General features: G+C 57.7%; 4 protein-coding genes and 1 pseudogene across 5 annotated transcripts; all 5 read right to left on the reverse strand.

The window, feature by feature from the left end:
• Window positions 1-297: 297 nt before the first annotated feature.
• LINJ_32_1610 lies at window positions 298-945 on the reverse strand (annotated as a pseudogene). The gene has a single exon. A coding segment is annotated over exon 1 (648 nt).
• A 1,375-nt stretch (window positions 946-2,320) lies between these two features.
• Window positions 2,321-3,055, reverse strand: LINJ_32_1620 (hypothetical protein, unknown function; the record flags this gene model as incomplete). Its single annotated transcript, XM_001467801.1, has 1 exon — window positions 2,321-3,055. The coding sequence occupies one exon, from the start codon at window positions 3,053-3,055 to the stop codon at window positions 2,321-2,323; it is 735 nt and encodes a 244-aa protein (XP_001467838.1).
• Window positions 3,056-7,117: 4,062 nt separating this feature from the next.
• On the reverse strand, window positions 7,118-8,323 carry LINJ_32_1630 (conserved hypothetical protein; the record flags this gene model as incomplete). The annotated part of the gene is made up of 1 exon (XM_001467802.1): window positions 7,118-8,323. One exon carries the CDS (start codon window positions 8,321-8,323, stop codon window positions 7,118-7,120), a length of 1,206 nt encoding a protein of 401 aa, XP_001467839.1.
• A 1,115-nt stretch (window positions 8,324-9,438) lies between these two features.
• Window positions 9,439-12,195, reverse strand: LINJ_32_1640 (conserved hypothetical protein; the record flags this gene model as incomplete). Its single annotated transcript, XM_001467803.1, has 1 exon — window positions 9,439-12,195. One exon carries the CDS (start codon window positions 12,193-12,195, stop codon window positions 9,439-9,441), a length of 2,757 nt encoding a protein of 918 aa, XP_001467840.1.
• Window positions 12,196-13,188: 993 nt separating this feature from the next.
• LINJ_32_1650 (conserved hypothetical protein) lies at window positions 13,189-15,384 on the reverse strand (the record flags this gene model as incomplete). Its single annotated transcript, XM_001467804.1, has 1 exon — window positions 13,189-15,384. The coding sequence occupies one exon, from the start codon at window positions 15,382-15,384 to the stop codon at window positions 13,189-13,191; it is 2,196 nt and encodes a 731-aa protein (XP_001467841.1).
• Between the last annotated feature and the right edge of the window lie 2,485 nt (window positions 15,385-17,869).

Consider the following 17,869-nt stretch of genomic DNA (forward strand, 5'->3'; position numbering starts at 1 on the left):
GGAGGGAGGGAATCGCGGTAGAAGGCAGGAGAAGGGCAGCGTGTAAGTATCCGAATGCGCGCACGAAAAAAAGAATAAATATGATAAAACGCAAGGAGACGACAAACGAGAGAGACACACATATCGCACCGCTGTGCACTCCAGGACTTTGCCCAAACGACGGGGAGAGAGAGAGCTCTGAAGGGTGCCCTTGTGGGGGTCGAAACCCAGCAAGTACATGCAAAACATCACATAATGCGGCCGCATCTTCTCGATACCCCCTGCCCCTCCCCTACCTAAAAAAAAAGGAAGTGCCCGCTAAACTGCTGTTTGCGCATGGCTGATCAGGTTCGTGGAACCAGTGATGGGGTAGCCACGCGACTCCAGAAGCGGCACGGCAGCAGCAGCCACAGCATGGCACACAGAACCCATCCCTGCCCTCTTCCTAGGAGGCGCCTTCTGTACCAAGTTTGCCAACGATCCCCATGCGGCCGATCAAAACTCTGTCCGAACGCCGCGCTTCGATCCAAGAGTGCCCACGTGTCGTGACTTCTCGCTTTTCAGTAGGTAGAGAAGGGGGTACAGCTCTTGGCCGTTGATGCCCAGTTTCTGCCACGCCTTGCGCTTGTAGCGAAATTCCTTGCGGCGTTCAGACACGATTTCGTTCCTTTTGATTCTAAAGACTTCCTCTTCGCCGTGCTCTCCCGACACGGCGGCAGACGGGTGTGCCTCGCACAAAAATGTGGCGGCCTTCTCAAGATCGAGTCCGAGCTCTTCCCACGTCTCACGCTGCGCCGTTTCCTGCGGCGACTCGTCGCCCTCACTGCCGCCTTGCACCGTTTGGCGGAAGTTCACCTTGCTCGTCCTGGCAGGCTGGCAAAGAAGAAATTGAGTGCTCTCATTCACGAAAAATGCCTGAACACTGCGACGATAAGCAAAGCCGTCTTGGCCGCGAGCAATCACCATTTTCGCCTCCCTCTCGGATAGCCGGGCGTGCTCATTTGCGAGTTTGACCGTCTCCACCTTCTTTGATGTCGCTCTGCCGTCGTCCTTCTTCCCTCCAGATGGGGAGCCGCCATCAGCGATCGCAGAAGCTCTACGGTGCTCTGTCGAAGGGGCGGGGATCGCAGTCTTCCCCCTCCTGCTCTGTTGAGAGTTCTGCGGATGTGGGTGAGAGGAGCGCTTCCTGTGCGCTGAGGACGGTGCGGCTGGGAAAACTGGAGGTGAAGACCCATCAGCCGCGGGACCCTCGTGAGACGCCGGCAAAGATGGTACATTCATGTTCGACTTGTGTGGGGTCCTAAAAAAGTTGTGAGGACAGAACAGAAGGGAGAAAACACAAACAAGGGCGCAAGGGTGTTTCCACGAGAAACAGTAGGGGCAGCACAGAGTCGAATACACAGAGGAAACAAAAACGAAAAAATAGCCAGCACACGCGAGCAAAGACAGCTGCAGAGAAGCCAAAGAGATACGTGGCAAGCGTGCCGCTACAACAGCACTCACAAGCGATATATATATATATATATATTCCTGCTGGCTGCGCTAGAGCCAGGGAGAGGCGCACACAAGAAAAAAGACCCGCTAAACGAGGAACAAGGCGACAAGTGGCGCAAGACGCCAGTGGAGGATGCAAGACATATTCGACCGAGAGCCGTTCGCAAGATCAACCCTGTTCACCCCTCTGCAGTGGCAAAACAAAAATAGACTGCAAAAAAAAAGTTGCCACAGGTGAAGCGACGGAGGCACGCGCGTGTAATCCTTGCTCCTGTGAGAGCTGAGATGCACAGCACACGCAAAGAGAGAGAGACAAGCACAAGTCTTGAGAAACCACCCTAGATGCAGCCATATACAAACAAGGAAGAGTCCCCACACTTGTCTGTCTGTGGGTACGCGGTGATGTTCTGGAGCGTCGCGACTATGAGGGTTGCGGAACGTGTCTGGTACACAGTTGATGTATTGTGCGTGTCGGTGCTCATTTTGAGCACTCGACGTTACATGGATAGACTCGAAGGACGGGGAAAGAGAAGCATGGTGTATATAAGGTGCATACCTCAAGGTTGGGGGGAGTACAACGTGCTCCATAGGTCGAGCGCCGAGTATCTACTATGCCCACCGCCACCCTGCAGGACATTGCCGCGTATGCTTGGGGAGAGTAGAAATGACGCACCCAAGTAGTGAGAGAGCACACACGCTCTCACGTTTACGGTCTCCGCTATGAGCGAACAGCCGCCCTCCCCTCCACTCAACCACCACCAAAGAAAAAGTAAAGTGGGCTGAAATCGGGCCTTTTTGTCAAGTTAGCCATGTGGTTGCCTTTCGCGGCAGCATCTACAAACAAACGCTACGATACGTATGCGGCGATGCCGTCCAGCGGGTATCTCCAGCATTGCAGAAGCGGCAGAGCCGCTGCCGCCACAGCGGGGCAAATCACTGACATGACCTGCTTCTTCACGGGCGGCGCCTGATCCTCCAGGACACAGAGAGGTCCCCAGTACAGCAGCTTGAACTCTTGGCGCACCCCACGCTTCCTCGCCTGCACGTCGAGTTGGCTGATGTGATCCCGCGGCAGAAAAAACAGAAACGGGTACATTTCCTGACCATGGATACCCTTCTTGCGCCACTGCTTTGTGCGGTATCGAAATGTTGCCCGGTACTCAGAGACGATCTCCCCGCTGCTGTTCAGCACGCCGTTGTTATCCTGCGGCACGGCCAGTATTCCTGCCGAGTCACAGCTGCCTGAAAGAGAGGTGGGGGGCGGAAGCACCTCCAACAGGAAGGTCGCGTCCTTGGCCAGGTCAAGTCCGATCTCCTCCCATGCCTCGTTGGCCGCCGTCTGCATCGGCGTCTCGCCCTCCACACTCCCGCCCTGCACGGTTTGTCGGTAATACCTGTTCGACTCACCGACGGGGCAACCGATGAGAAATTGGCCATCCTCGTTCACGAAGAAGAGCTGCACGCTGCGGCGGTATGCCAGGGAGTCCGCCGCACGAATGATGACATTCTTCTCGGTAGACTCGTCCGCGTTGCCGCGAGTCCGCCTTGCCTTACTGTCCTGCAAAAGCATCGGCGCGAACATATCAGCGCGGGCACCGGCGATGAGATGTGGTGATGAGCTTAACCTGGTGCAGCGACCTACAACGCCGCCCAGTGCGAGATGGCCACAGAAACGAGCGTTGCAGAAACGAAAAAAAATTTGCCACTAAAAAATATGTAGCAGGCGTCAAACACACACAGACTCACTTGACCGGGGGAGAGGAAAGGAAGCCGACACACTGTCGATGACGGGCATCCATCACAGACACGAAGAAGGCAGATTTGTGAACGACTCTCGCAGACGATCTCGAACCCGCGCCGACGCTTTAGGGGACGAACGGAGAGGTGGTGCCCCGTTTTAGTGCTGCACCCACCCCTCCCTCCCTCCCTCCCTCCCTCCCTCCCTCGCCTGACTCGGCTATGAAAGGCAGTCAATACGGTGGTAGCTCGAAGGTGACGTGCACGACGGGTACTTTAGCAGCGGCTGCGAGAGAGACACGGAGAGCTACCAGTGGAGAAAAGCAGGCCGCGTATCAAGCAGAGACAAGAAAGTGGAAAAGGTACACGGGCTGCTTCTATGATCGGAACAGGTCGGCAAACCCATCATCTTGCTCTACCGAAGACATGGTTTTCAAGCGCATGCGGGCATTTCAAAAGCACAGGTGAGAAACAGTGATGTGCGCCAGTCTTGTCTGGCTCGCACGCACCGCTGCCCGTGACTACCGAGTACCGCCCCATTGGCGGCGGGCCGTGTGACCTTGCATGTAGTGTAAGGCCTCACGCATCACCCGGGGCCAACACGGAGGTGGTCGACTTCCCAAACTCATTGGCGCTCTGGCACCTCCTAGAACTTGCGCACTGGCGGGTTCCCAAGGTGCTACTGCGGAATAAAAAAAAAGAAAGGCAGGGAAGAGGTCGCCATCGAGGTCGTCTACCTTGCGACAGGAGACCACAAGAAAAACAGATACCAAGCGAAGAATGCTGATGGACCTTGGACATGCGGCCGATGCCCACAACCACTCCAGCAGCGACCGCTGGCGAAGGTACGTCTCACGCTCGACAAAACTGGCATGAGCACATCATTGAAACGTGACGGCTTTTTCGGCCGAGCTGAACCCGATCCACACGGCGCAGCTGTTCCGCCTATATCTTAACGAAACAAGAAGAAAGATACACGCCTACAACCGGTGCCAGTGTGGATGCACACGGCAAAGACAGCGGCCTGATTGCGGAGGGAGAGGGAGGCCCTATCCCCCCCCCGCCGCCCCTCGACGAAGCTGACCTGCGGAAAGGCAAGTGATACCCGTTGAATTTGGAACCGGCAACTCTCTATTTTTCTGCGCATCCTGCCGCAGTGTGCAGCACAACTGAAAGAGCTCGACAAGGTAAAGGTCACGGGCAAGACATCGAAAGGGACGGCGCATCGTCACACTCCCGATGCACACCCTACACGCGCCGCGAAAAAGGCGAGGCGCTTCAGGGACTCGCACTAATCCACCACAGCGCCGGTGATGGATCTAAATGGCGAGCACTCGTTGGAGCATGGTGGCGAGTCTGCAAAGCGGCGAAAAGCGTACTCGCGTACCTGGTAGACGGACCATCAGCACGCGAGCCACTGAAAGAGCCAAGCCGGCTGTGCGTGTTGGCCGCCGGCGAGAAAGGGGCGCAGCAATAAGTGCAGAGCAGGCAACGGAACGTCAGTGAGCCAACTGCTGCGAATAAACGGGTCACACCTCCTACATGACGTTGCAGCAGTAGAGTGCATCATTGGCCACCAACTCTCGATGCAAGACCACACGGCGCACGTCGCGAAGCAAAGTCGCCGCAACATCTTCGTCAAGTAAACGTAAAAAATCACCGATGGTAGTGTCACCCGTAGAGGAACGCCTCACTACACCTGGCAACAAAACTAAACGACGATTTGGTATCTTCCTCGCCGATGGAGCCGCCACATTGTGAGGGCCGGCAAAAAAAAGGGTTTCAACCCTGCTCACCGCTTGATGAGATCAGGTATTCGACTACAAAATTTTTTGTGAGGTGGGTGGGTGGGTGGGCGGCAATCAGCAGATGCGACGCACTGCTGCCAGTCAAAGTGCGCAGGATATTGAACGCAAAATCTCTGTAGAGCCATCTAGACGGCCGCCATGAAAGCCTGCCTCCAAGAAGGCAGCTACACATGAATCTCAGCCTGCACCTGGAGTGTACAAGGCTGTCTTTCTTATTTTATGAGTAGCAGAAAATAGACGCTATGATCATCTGGCGGGTAGGTGGCTACGGCAGGGGGTGTCCGTGAAGGGGTGGAAGGTGCGCTGACCCGCAGGATATGCCCTCGAGCGCATATCCCAGTTATGATCTGCTAGACCTTGGGTGGCATTGCGGCCCAGAAGCGTCATGAGCAGGATTAAGGCACCCACGCGCACACCCTCTTTTCCGAAAAAGGATGAGCCCACGAAATGCCTGTTCGTACGAGCGAGTGTATCGCGGCACCTGATTCTCACAGATGGGCTGTTGGATGCCGTTCGGTGATGTCTATCGCCTCACTGAGCGATTACTCGTTGATGCTCTGCTTCCCTACCTTTTAGAATGTGGGGAGGGAGAGCTGGTGGGCGCAGGAAGGCATGGTAGGCAGCCATGCGCAATGCCGTCTGCTTCTCCGCCACTTGAACAAAAAAAGATTCGTTTCTATTCCGTGTGTTCTGTACTCACCAGCAAGGAGCATGAGCATGAGGTTCGATCACGCCGGTGCTGTTTTCTCCTGCAGCATAGGATGCCTGGCTTCACGTGTCGCCCTCGCTCCTCGGTATGCGGCGTGCTCGCTGAGTCACTCCGCCTACCTCCTTACCTTGGCCTCGCAAGTGCACACAGCCGGCTTCATGAGCCGCGAGGAAGAGTGTGCTCGCCTGAAAAAGAAAACCACGTTGAGCGTGAAAAGAGACAAGGACTGTGTGGAACGTTGACGCTGCTGATGTGAGAAGATAAGGATGCCGCCACGGCCGAGGGTGCGAAACAGGACGCACAGAGAGTACAAAGATCGAGCGAAGGGAAGCATGTCGCCGCTTGACGTCACGTAGAGCGTCCTTGGCACACACGCAAACGTGCTCCTGAGGTGATCTACGGAGCATGCGGCCTCCGTTTGCAAGCGCGTTCATCTTTCTTTCTTTTTTTTAGGTTACATGCTCGAGGTCGCTGAGCGCAGTTGTTTACTGCCTTCTGTGTTCTTTCTGAGCAACTGTAGCAGTCATGAAGGTATAAACAGCAGGGGGAGCCCCCTCCCTCCCCCAAAGAAAGACATCCCCGCACTATAATCTAGTCTTGCATGCGGTTGTCGTGCAATGCCAGGCAGGCGAGGGGCGCAAGGCTGAGAAAGGGCCCGCCGCACAGGATGCGTTCCGGCGACGAATGAGAACGACGCTAAGAACACCAAAAAAAAAACACGTTGACCTTTTTTTCTGTCGTTTCTTTTTTTGGGGGGGGGAGGACGAGCCGCTTCTGTTGAAAGCGCTCCGACAGCGATACGAACGTCTGTTGCCATCTCAACGTGCAACAGCCCCCCCCCCTTCCCCCTTCCCCAAAGGAGAGAAGAGCGACAGCTGAAAATGGGACAAAAAAGGCAAAAAGAAATGGTATAGCAGCGAAATAAAGACATGTGCGGCCTCCACCCATGCCCGCTGGGAACCCTCGGATGCGTCTTGCTCGTCGCCGTGAAGGAATACGCAGCAGAGGGTGGCTTAGACGGTCCTCTTCCTCGGCTTCAGCGCGGCGCTAAGCCCGCCCCGCAGGCAGAGCAGCAGGAGACCGTATCACCTTTGTGCACGAGGCCATGGCGCGGCGGAAAAAAAAATCTCTCTCTCGATAAATATATATATAAATAAATAAATATAGCCAAAGGGGTCGGAAGAGGCGGAGAGGGAGGCGGTTTCGCGCTGCCTGCAAACGCCAACAAAGCGCAAGGCACTCGGAAAAGGCACAACGAGTAGCGAGGTGGCCATGCAGCGAGGAGGGGGGGGAGGATGCGCCCAAGGCACGCTTCTCCTCCTTTACAAAGGGAACGATGACGCGCGCAGAGCGCGACGAAAAAGGCACGCCGGAACTCTCGAGGATGTGCTTAGTGCGCCGACGAGGTACCTTGGAAGCCGAAGCGCAAACGGTGCGCTCGCCGTGACGGCACCACATTTCGCGGTGCCTCGTTGCGCACTGCCGTATTCGTGTTCTGCATCCAGATACGCGCGTTGAAGACACGGAACAGCTCCTTGTTGAGCTCTCGAAAGTCAATCACCTCGGCAGAGTCGAAGAAGAAACTGATCTTTGTGCCGTCATACTGGTACTCGCAGTCGAGCACCTCCATGGAAAGGTGCAGGCGATCGGCAATGTCGCGACACGTGGTAAGCGCAAGCCGCTCCATGCTGACGTGCTCGCGATGCAGGCGGTGCACCTCCTCGTCTGTGGCAACACGGATGACCTCCATGATGGACCCCGCGTTTCCCGGCGGCAACACGCCGGGGTCGAGCGACTGAATGGTATCCACGTCGTATGCCTGCTTGTGAGGATTCCACAAAGCACATTGCACCACGAGCCCGCAGTCGTACCCGCGGTCGCCAGGCACAATGACGTAAGCGCCTGCCTTCACGGTCACAGGGCTCAGAAAGCGACGCAGCCGGCCGCGCTTGAACTCCACATGCGTCATGTAGCAGAACTGCGACACCGGCCACCGACGCCGCCTCGGCTGCGCCGCGACGTCATCGGAGAGCCGGGGTTGGGTGGCGGAAGCACTCGCAGGAGTTCTGCTCGTGTCCCGCACATCCGATCGCGCAAGAGAGGGTGTCAGTGCGACACGCAAAGGAGAGCCTTGCATAACACGCATGAGGGACACACGAGGCTCTTCTGTATCGAGCGGGTATGCACACGCGTCGACGCTCCGCTTCGCGACATCAAAGGGAGACTCTGAGTAGCTTATCCCGCACGAGGCTTGATCAGAGGTGGCGCCGCTGGTGACGGTGTCTCGACTCAAGAGAGTGCACACCACATTCTGAGACTGGATGACGAGACGTCGCGTGTTCTCCATGACTGTTTGGAGGAGGTAAAGTGCGTCGCGCTCCGAAGCCCGACGCCAAGACAGCGCAGCTTGCGTTGCGCCAGGCTTTGCAGGATAGCCGTGCGCACCCGATCCCCCCGCGCTGGTAACGGTTGGAGATCGCGAGGTACATGTGACTGCAGAGGGGCCCGTCTCCGCCCACCCGTGCAGCTGCTCCGCGAGGAGCTGAAGATAGCCGTTCACGGCTCTCACTTCGGAGAGCACCTCCAGGGGACCCATACATCCCCTCTTGACCGGTAACTCGTCGACGGGTGCGAGCGGCGCCGTGTCGGTGGCTCGATGCGGCCGGCCGATAGGCGTGCAGAAGATGCCCTGGGTATCTGCAGAGGTACCCGCAGCCGCAGAGGCCATATCGAAAGCTCTCGGGCGTAGGTCTAGGAACAGCTGGTCTGTTCTGTCTACGCAATGTCGCGTGAGCAGGGCACGACAGCAGCTGAGAACTTGTGGTTCAAAGGGGTGTGGTAGGGAGAAGAAGTGCAGGAGCGCAAAATCTGCAGGTGCGTAGGCGGGAAGGTCACAAGAAAACAAAAGGGCCCGCAGTGTGAAGGGGATGGGTCGCAGAACATGTACGCGCAAGCATCCGGCCGAAAGCGTGCGGGCGCCACTGAGGGATAGCGTTGCGTTTGTCCTGTGTTCTGTTTCGCTGGTACTCTTCGCCTTGGCGGTTGTTTGTGGCGCGTTGATGTGGCGTTTCTTTGCTCGCTGTCGGATGATCGCAGGGAGACCAGCGACTATATTTGGTGCCTTTGCACTTCACCGTAGGTACGCGAAAAGCACATGCGAAGACGAGGATGAAGAGACGCGAGGGCATGAAAATGGCCAACGGTGGGAGCCGCATTGCAGGACGGGGGGAGGGGGTGGCACCTCTCGCACGCGAGCGGTGTCGCCATTTCCTTTTATCCCTTCCAACATCGGAAACGTGGCCGAGGCCAGTGCCTTCTCCTCGTTTAAACAGCTCAGCAGGACTAGTTGGCGCCCCAACAGAGACCCACGACATGACTGGCCATTTCAAGTATGCTAGTCCGTCGCCTTCCCCGCTTCCTAAGAGGACGCCCTCAGGGGGGGGGCGAGGGGAGGTGCCAGGTGTATGGACACTCCAAGACTAGGGGTTGGAGAGGGCGGGTTCGGGAAGGAGGTCTTCTGTACGCGTCTTTTTTCCCTTGTTTTCGGAGTTCTGCCGTAGAGGCGTGGAGTGGCGGCAAAGCGAGACGCTTGCGTCTGCCCATGACTTCCTGTGCACAGGAACACCACGACGACATCCATGACTGCAGTGGCGCATGCACATTCTTCTAAGTGGGTGTTTCTTTCTTTGCCTGTTTACTCGCCTCCACTATTTACCGGAGGGCCATGTGCAGCACGGACTCGTCCAGGTAAAAAGGCTGCTGCGCGTCATCTGCCCCTTCCGGGGTGTGCCCAATCCAGAACAGCAGAAGCCTCTCAGCACGGCGCTTTGCTGGAGAACACCCTTGCGGGCCGCTCTCTTCACCTACATCCTCTGACGCGGGTAGGGATGGCAAGGGTGGCTCCATGGGCGGTGCTGGGAACACCAGAATTAGCGGTGCAATGTGTTTGATTTCAACGAAAGCACCGCCGGTGTCCGTTGCGGCCGCGGTGCTTAGAGGGTCTGCCTCACCGTTGTTCGTCTCAGTGTCGCTATCGGTTCGCCGACGTACTATCTTTGGATTCGTCGGCGCAGAAAGTGATGCCAAGGAAGACAAGCACGACTCCGACAAGGTCACCCCGGCCAACGCCGCAACTCGCTCGGCGACCAGTCGTAGCGCGTGCACGGAGAGGTGAAAGGGGCTGCACATTCCGAGAAACCGCGACTGGAGCGCTGGCCCCAAACGAGTGCGCCAGAATCGCTCTGAGGCGGCACCAGTTGGCTGCAGAAGTGAGGTCAACAAAGCCTCACACGTTGCCTGTGCTTCTAATGGGGTGGTGGCGCTGCGGAGATCGTGCTGCAGGAGGTGCTTCGCCGTTCGCGCGACCATCTCCACGTGGCACCAGTGCTCGACTGCAGCTCGTGTTGCCTGCGGTAAACGATGCAGAACGTACGCCAGGTATCGCAGGTTAAGGCCGTTCGCGTGCATCAGCTCACTCAGCGTCGGAACCATGAGAAAGCTGCCCGCTTTTCGGCACCCTGCCGTGCACCGCACCGCAGTGGGGCAAACCTGCCCCAATTGGTCGACAGGAGCCCCCTCTCCACTCGCATGCCCCAGTACCAGTCGCGTGTAGCAGTGCATGCACACACGGCAGCACTGCAACGGATTTGTGCACACCACGAAGCGTAGTTCGTTGGCGTCGATTTCACCGTTGCACAAGTTGCAGGGCTCGACTGGGACCAGAGGTGCGGCCACGGGGAATTGAAACCCGAGTGTGCCGGATACACGTGTAATGCCCTCTGACTTGATCCACGTGCCCGCCGCATAGGACTGGGACGCAAGTGCCGCCGATCTGCACGCGTGCGCAGGACTGGCTCTCGTCGCCGACTCCTGTGACGTGCAAACACACTCGTTCGGGGGCCATCGCGCCTGCCATCTGAGGAACACCTCCGGTCGAACACGATAACACAGCAAGCTAGCGTACAAAGACGAGGCGCGTGAGAGGTTGACCAGCTCGTCCGACGTCTTTGATGGTGGTGATAACACGGCGACAGAGACGTCCGCTCGGTGTAGAGGCAGAACGGGTGGAAGAAGACGGTGGGTCTGCGACAAGTAGAGCCGGCGGTCGCGTCCTGCGTACACACGCCACTCCCGGGGCACGTCGCCCCCCTCGAAGCCAAGGGCATCACCAAGACTCTTCAGGAGCTCAGAGACAAGCGCCGATCGCGGCAATGGCGGTGTTGGCGTGCAAGCACAAAGGGTGTCATCCCCACCCGCGGCAGCAAACATGTTGCTATCACCCGCCACCAGGTTCGCCGACCCATAGGGAGGAATTGTAGAGCACAAAAAGGAAAAGCCACCAAACGTGCAGCAGGCGTGAAGCGGCACATGAAGAGTGTGCCGTGGTGCCACAACAGCGAGCATCTCCTGGTTGCGATAGATGGCGTGCCCGCACTTCATCGCCATCTCATCGCCACCAAGGACGCCATCCGCCGTGTCCACGCAGCGCCGCAGCAGAATACCGCCGTCAAAGTACACTTGATCTGGAAATTGCGGGTGTGCCGCAACCTGGCGGCTCGGCGGCGGCATCGTCGCCTCCTTCCATATCTGCACTACGATGCGCTCAACCTCGGACCGAAACGCGGCAATGAGCGCGTCCAGTTGGGCGTGCCGTGCTGTCTCAGGTGGCGCTGAAGAAAGAATAGAGGAGGCGGGCGCAGCGGGGCGGAAAAAGTCCGCCCAGAGCCAGCGCAGCTCCACCGCTCGTTGATACTCAAAGTTCCAATCCCGCGCTGCCTTCTCTTCGGGATGAATCGTATCCCAGTAGTAGGCATACAGCTCCGCATCGCGAAACAGAAAATGAGCTGCTGCAGTGCGAGAGAAGTCCGCGCAGGAAACGGACGGCAGGACGCTGTGCCAGCACACCTGCGTACTCGGTAGCGCAGCTCGCGGGGACGGCGCCTCGACGCTGTCAGAGGCCGCAGCGGGGGTAGCACGGGTGTCGTACACGCGGAGCCAAAATGGTGCAGCGCCGGCATCCTCAGTCGTTGTCGTTTCAATCGAGTCTGAGTAGGCGATCCACCCTAGCGTGCCATCGTCGCACCGAGTGCTGATCCACCAGCCGCCAAACACGTCGCGGTATCGAGACGCCTCGAGTAAGACGGCGCCCACAGGAACTGTGCCAACGGCCTCGCCCAGCGGGCCGGCGTAGAGGGGCGCCTCTTTTAAGGCACCCCAGAAGACGGGGGAGCGGCTGCGGCGCGGTAGGCCTTTCGGCGGCGCAGAAGACTGCAATGAGGTCGATGCGGTCACCGAAGCCATGGTGCTGGGTGGAAACGCTCTCGCACTTTGAAACGTTGGTCGCCGCCGGGGTGCCGGAGATGAAAGTGGGGGGGCGTCGCCCGTCCCTCGAGGCGGCCGAGGCTGCTTCGCTGCCGACGCGCTGCTGCCTTTGGCGGCGCTCTTCTCTCCATTGCGCTCCCTGCCCATGATTTGGCCAGGAGAGGAGGCTGTCGGACGGACGGACGTGAACGGACACGGGCACCTTCCCTCACACAGCAATCATGTGCTGCAGTGGTACCTGCGGAGACGGGGGAGGGCAGAAAGTCGTCCATGTCGCCAAGCAGGTCGAATACCAGCAGAGAGAAAAAGCAACATAAGAAAAAAACAACGGGAAAACAGTGAAGGACGTCTCCACGACACTGAGAAGGGGAGGCTTCATCAGAAACGCTTCGGTGTACTGTGGAGTTCTTCCTTGTCCGCCGCACCTAATTTTCGTTTCTCGTGTGATACAGCGCCGCCACCGCATCCTAAACGGGTGGTTTCCATTGCAGAGCCACTCATGGTAACAGCAGCACTTGACTACGGAGTTGCAACGCACCCCCCCCCTCCACATCAAAATGCATCAGCCTACCTCACGGAGGGCGTCTCTTACAATACATCGCTTTGGCTGTTGTGTACGTCTCGTCCACACATATATATATATTTATGCAAGCATATGTATATATATATATATCAATGTGTTGTTCAGCAGAGAGCCGTCGCACTCCGCAACCAACGAAACACATGTGCCGGAAAAGATGATGAGCGACGAGAAGCATCTCCTCTCCCTCCCCCTTCCCCCGCGTAAAACGGAAAAAGATGAGCAAGAGAGAGAGAGAATTCGTCTCAGGCAGCAAATCTCGTAGAGAGAAAGAGAGAGAGTCATCCTTTCGATGCAACGGTGGTGCCCCCCCCCCACACACACACACAGACATCTTCAGCATCGCGACGACGAGAAGAACAGGGAGGCACATGAAACGAGCGTGAGGGCGTCCGCCCTCTGAAACATGCGAGGGCATCCCATACACGCGGCATGAGGATAGCCCCTCCACAACAGACGGAAGCACTCACAGTACCCCATTGCGACCTCGCCTCTCCCACGGCTTCTCCCATATCAAAAAACTGGACAGTTGTGGCTCATTCTCCTTTTATCGATCCCGCCTAGTTGGGATGGGATTTCTGCCGGAATCGCTCCTTCAGCAAACGCAGCTGCTCCTCCAGGCGTCGATGCATCTGTAGCACGTTGCTCAAGGTCCCTGTTTTGTGTGTGGATGACGCATAGAACTGCGTTGACGGTGCCCGCTGCGCCGCGCTGCCCTCCTCAGCTATTGGCGACAAAAGTGAGCCTCGAAGGCGGGTAAAGGATGCGTTTGAAGGTGTTGCCGTCCACCTCACAGACGGTGGCGGATGAGCTTGCAGCGCATCAGAGAAGGAGGGCTCAGATGAGCGGATCCCCTGAGGCGGTACATACTTGTCCTCATCCGGCGCTGGCGGCGACAGGAGTGCTCGGCGCGAGCTGCAGAGATAATACGGCTTGCCCAAGACCTGCTTCGGCCGATGTGTCTGCCATGCCCCGTGCCGCGAGCGCACCGCTGCTGCTGCGGTGGGCCGCATGAAAGGCGCGCGCATGGAAGTCGGAGTAGCCGCGCCCGTCAGTGACGACCGACGCGAAGCGGAGGACGAGTTCATTGCCGCGGCAGAAGGCACGGGCGTTGCATCCACGACACAGGGTACGAAATGTGCGCGCTCCTCAACCGAAGTGAGCCGCGCAAGCGCTATGGCACTGGAGGTGGTGGGCGACATCGGCTCCTCCGACAACAGCGGCGGCGTTTCTCGGAGAGCTGCTCGTGGAGACGCGCACGCGGGGCCGTGCGCAAGGCGAGGGGGCAGCTGTTGCGTGGCTGGCCGCCCGGGCGACTCTTGCAGCATCTCTAGGTCTTGTCCACGCTGCTTGCGGTGCCGATAAGAAACGCGCGCTACACTGTCTAAAGCACACTGTGACGAGCAGCACGGTTCCACCAGAACCGTCCTCAACGTCAGTGACGGCGCCAAAGGGAGCGCGGGAGGAGAAGAGCCTCGCGAGGCCGAGAACACTGGGAAAGACAGCTCTGATGGGACTGGATTGCTCTCAAGCACCTCCGTTAGAGGCGCTCGCTTGCGCCGATGTCGACGTGATCGTTCTGACGCCTTTGACTCTTCGCGAGGTCCTGTTTCCGTCACTGGCACCACTGTAGTTTCCTGCTTAGCGTCGTCTGAGGGATCTCGCAGCAGCGGCGGTGTCGCCGTTCGAACTCGATCGCGATCCTCTGGGGCAAACACCTGCGCATGCACTGGCTCACCAGCATAATTACGCACCTCATCGAGCGGTACAGGAGGCGCCATCCTCTTCGTCCGTTTTGTCCGCTTCGCCGTGCGGCGACGCCTGACCTTCACGCCGCTTTCTTCGGCTGCACCCGGCATGTTTTCGAGTGCCGGGGCCGCTGCCTCTGGTCCATCTACTTCGGTGGCAACGATGACTGTTACGGAGGTGGACGGCGACGGCATCTCGCGCACCACGACGGTCGGAGACGAAACACTATTCGAGAGAGAGGTCTTCGCGACCAATGTCGGCTGCACTGGCGGTGCGGACGTGTTCAGGGGTGCCTCTAGCGCCACACAAGGTGTGGCTGTGCGCAGCCAGTCGAAAATGGCCGCTTCCTTCTGCTTTGACAGATACGAAGCGTCGAGCGCGGCTCGAGGGGACGTGTTGGTGTCGAGCGCAGCAAGGGAAGCCACAGCTGCTGTCCGAGTCGCTGCGACCGGGTTCGAGGTCAGCGGCACCGTGCCCCTGACAGACTTTGTTGGTGTGGCAGGTTGCGCACGTTGGAGGTCTTCGCCAGCTCGAGGTGCTTTGGCGCGCTCTGCGTCGCTTTGCGCATCCACAGCAGCTCCGCCGCTGGAGTCCGCTGCGGACGGAGGAAGTGGCCGGTAGTACCGCCTCTGCACATATTTAAGGCGAATCCACTTCATTACGTTGGCTGAGGTGTCCCGTTCCCCAGGTTTGACGTAGCTGGTCGGAATGGTGGCCTCGTAGGCCCGCTTGGCGCGCTCGTTGCCCATCTTTGACATGAAGGTGATCTGCTCCGGTTCCCAGAGATCCATCGTGCAGCTTTTTACCTTGCTGATATGCACGCCCAGCTGACGATGCAGGCCGCTGCAGCGGATGCAGATGAAGATGCCGAGATTCACGCTCGCCCACGTCGGGTGACGCGCGCTGCAGTCCATACACTCATCATTGGCGGGCTGCTTCAGCAGCTCTAGTAGCTGTCGTTGATTTCGCTCCTGCACTTCTTTGGTCTGCCGCTGTACGGACGCCATGTAGACGCAGCGCCCGCAAGAAGGAAGCGATTGTGGGGTGCCACGTGGGACGGCGGCGGCGGAGGGGGTGGGCGCTTGTGGGAGGGAGAGGGAGAAACAAGGTGCGAACGGGCTCGGTTTCTCTGATTCGTCGGCAGCGAAAAAAAAAACGCCGCCACGTATACGACCCCACCAACGCCCTGGAGCAAGAAGAAACACAAAGCGGCGAAAAGCACACAACAACGACAGAAACCAAACATAGACAGAGCGAGAGACACCGCCGGGGACGCACGAGGTGACTGGTGCGGATGCGACAACACCACGTGGTGTCACCTCCGCAGTTAGTCTCTCCCTCTGTAGCTGACGTTGTTGTGCCCGCGGCAATTCGTCGATTCCACGCCGCTAGAAAGCGGCAGTGGGAGGTGAAGGAAGGAACAAGTCGGTCTCTGTGTGTCTGTGTGTGTGTGTGTTACTCTTTGCGGTGGTGGCCTATTTCTTATTCAGTCTAGTGTGGTAAGCACGTAGGCTCCCTGTGTGTGAGGTCCTCCAGCACGCGTGGACGAAGAGGGAGCGAAGGAAAGGGACCATCGATCGGGAGAGACGCGCCACCAGCGCAGCGCGGAAGGACAGGGCCATGAATGGCACACACATACATGTGTGTGTGTGTGTGTGTGGTTGGGGGAGGGAGGGAGCGGGTGACGGACGTGTGCAGCCAAGCCCGAACCACAAAAGGGAAGAGAGGAGAGCGAGCGAGAGAAGGCACACAAGTGAGGAGAACGTGCGCAGTGCACGTGCACCGATAAAGGAAAAACCCACGCATCCATACATCATCTCACGAGGCAGCCGTGAGCAGCGACAGTGAGTCTGCTGAAGCCGGATAAAAAAAGGAAGGAGCCTGGTGCGCTGTGTGAGCCTAGCAGAGCGCCAGAAACAGCGTGCTCCCTCTATCCTTATCACTCCCCGTCGCAAAAAAAAAAAAACAAAGAACTGATGCGTGCCGAAGCGCAGATGCTGAAGGCAACTGCAATGGACGTGGATGGCGAAGAGGCAGGTCATGCTAAACCCTCTTTCTTTTTCTACTTGCTTTATTTTTCTGGTCGCTCGTTTCCGCCGTGCTGCACCGTGCGAAGTATGATTTCTCTGGCATTGCACAGGGCACATTGGTTCTCCTCTTTTCCCGCCTTTCTCGCACCGGCACATATGCTCAAAATCTCACACACCCATCTTACCAGCACGCCTGAAATTGTCCTGCGCGCACATCTGCGACACAACGAATGAAGGAGGCACCCCACCGACAGAGGGCGGCGAAGCAGCAATGGGATAAGAAGTCCTAGCATCAAGCGAGAGAGAGAGAGACATCATGCCCGCGGGGCGAATAATAACAGCAAAAAAAAAAAGAAAGGCGAAACAAAATGAGAGGAAGCATCCGTGAAAGCGTGCGCGAGGAGATACAGGGTGGGGAAGGGGGGGCGGGAACATCGACGACAGCATCGGAGGCATACACACGCAGGAAGAGCGCGCGAGCGAGAGACGGAGTGTACATGCGTGCACGACACAAGCGTATCGGGAGAGGAGAGAGTGGCGGTCCAACAAGCAACAAGATAAATACGAAAAAAAAAGTCCTTCCTCTTTTGTTGTTGTTTACAAAATAATAGCCTCTGCGTGGGCCGCAGTGCTCACCTTTTCGGAGTGCATGTGTGGACATGCAGGAGATGGGGCTTGGTGTGAATGGAGCTTGTTATTGATGCCCTGAGAGAGGGAAGGGAGAAGAACAGAGAAAACACATGGGCAGACAATAATAACACAGCTCAGCAAAGGAGATCGGAGGCCGAGCAAGAATCACGTTTCAAGTGCAACGACAAGGAAGGGCACCCGCGCATCACTCGCTGCTGCATACGTATGCCCCTCGCATCCTCGTTTTCATAGTGACGAGTAGATGTGGTCCTCAGACAACACGCGTCCCCACTCACCAACCGCGACGCGTCCTCCACCCTCATCGGTTTCCGCCTTGCTCCGATTCGCTTCCCTCACGCGGACTATTCGCGTTAAGAAGCCCAACGAAACAAAAAAACATCGACAATGAAATCCGCCCTCGACCCGACACCTTCATGAGTTTCACACCCCGCAGGCGCGCTGTACAAAAAGAAAGAGAAGGCATCTGCAGAAAAAAAAAACAGGACAACAGAACGAGACGGGAGACTGCGCGCGTTGCCAGCGCCCGAGCACACACTAGGCGAGATGGGCAACAACACTAGCAGCCAACAACAGCAAAGCAAAAGGGAGCCGACAAGAAGACTACAAAAGGGTGAGAGAACCAGCGAGAGAGAGAGAGAGAGCATGAGAGGAAGACAGAAGGCGCGCCAAAGAAAGCAAGAGAATCGTGAGAAACTTTTTTTTTTCGTGTGTGTAGAGCTTAGGTAAGGCTTGGGGTGTGCGAGGGGAAGAGAGAGGTGTGCGCCGAGAATGTGTGCGTGCTCTCATCACGAGCGAGCCTATCAGCTGCCGT

The sequence above is a fragment of the Leishmania infantum genome, chromosome 32 (genome assembly GCF_000002875.2).
Source record: "Leishmania infantum JPCM5 genome chromosome 32".
Taxonomy (NCBI): Eukaryota; Euglenozoa; class Kinetoplastea; order Trypanosomatida; family Trypanosomatidae; genus Leishmania; species Leishmania infantum.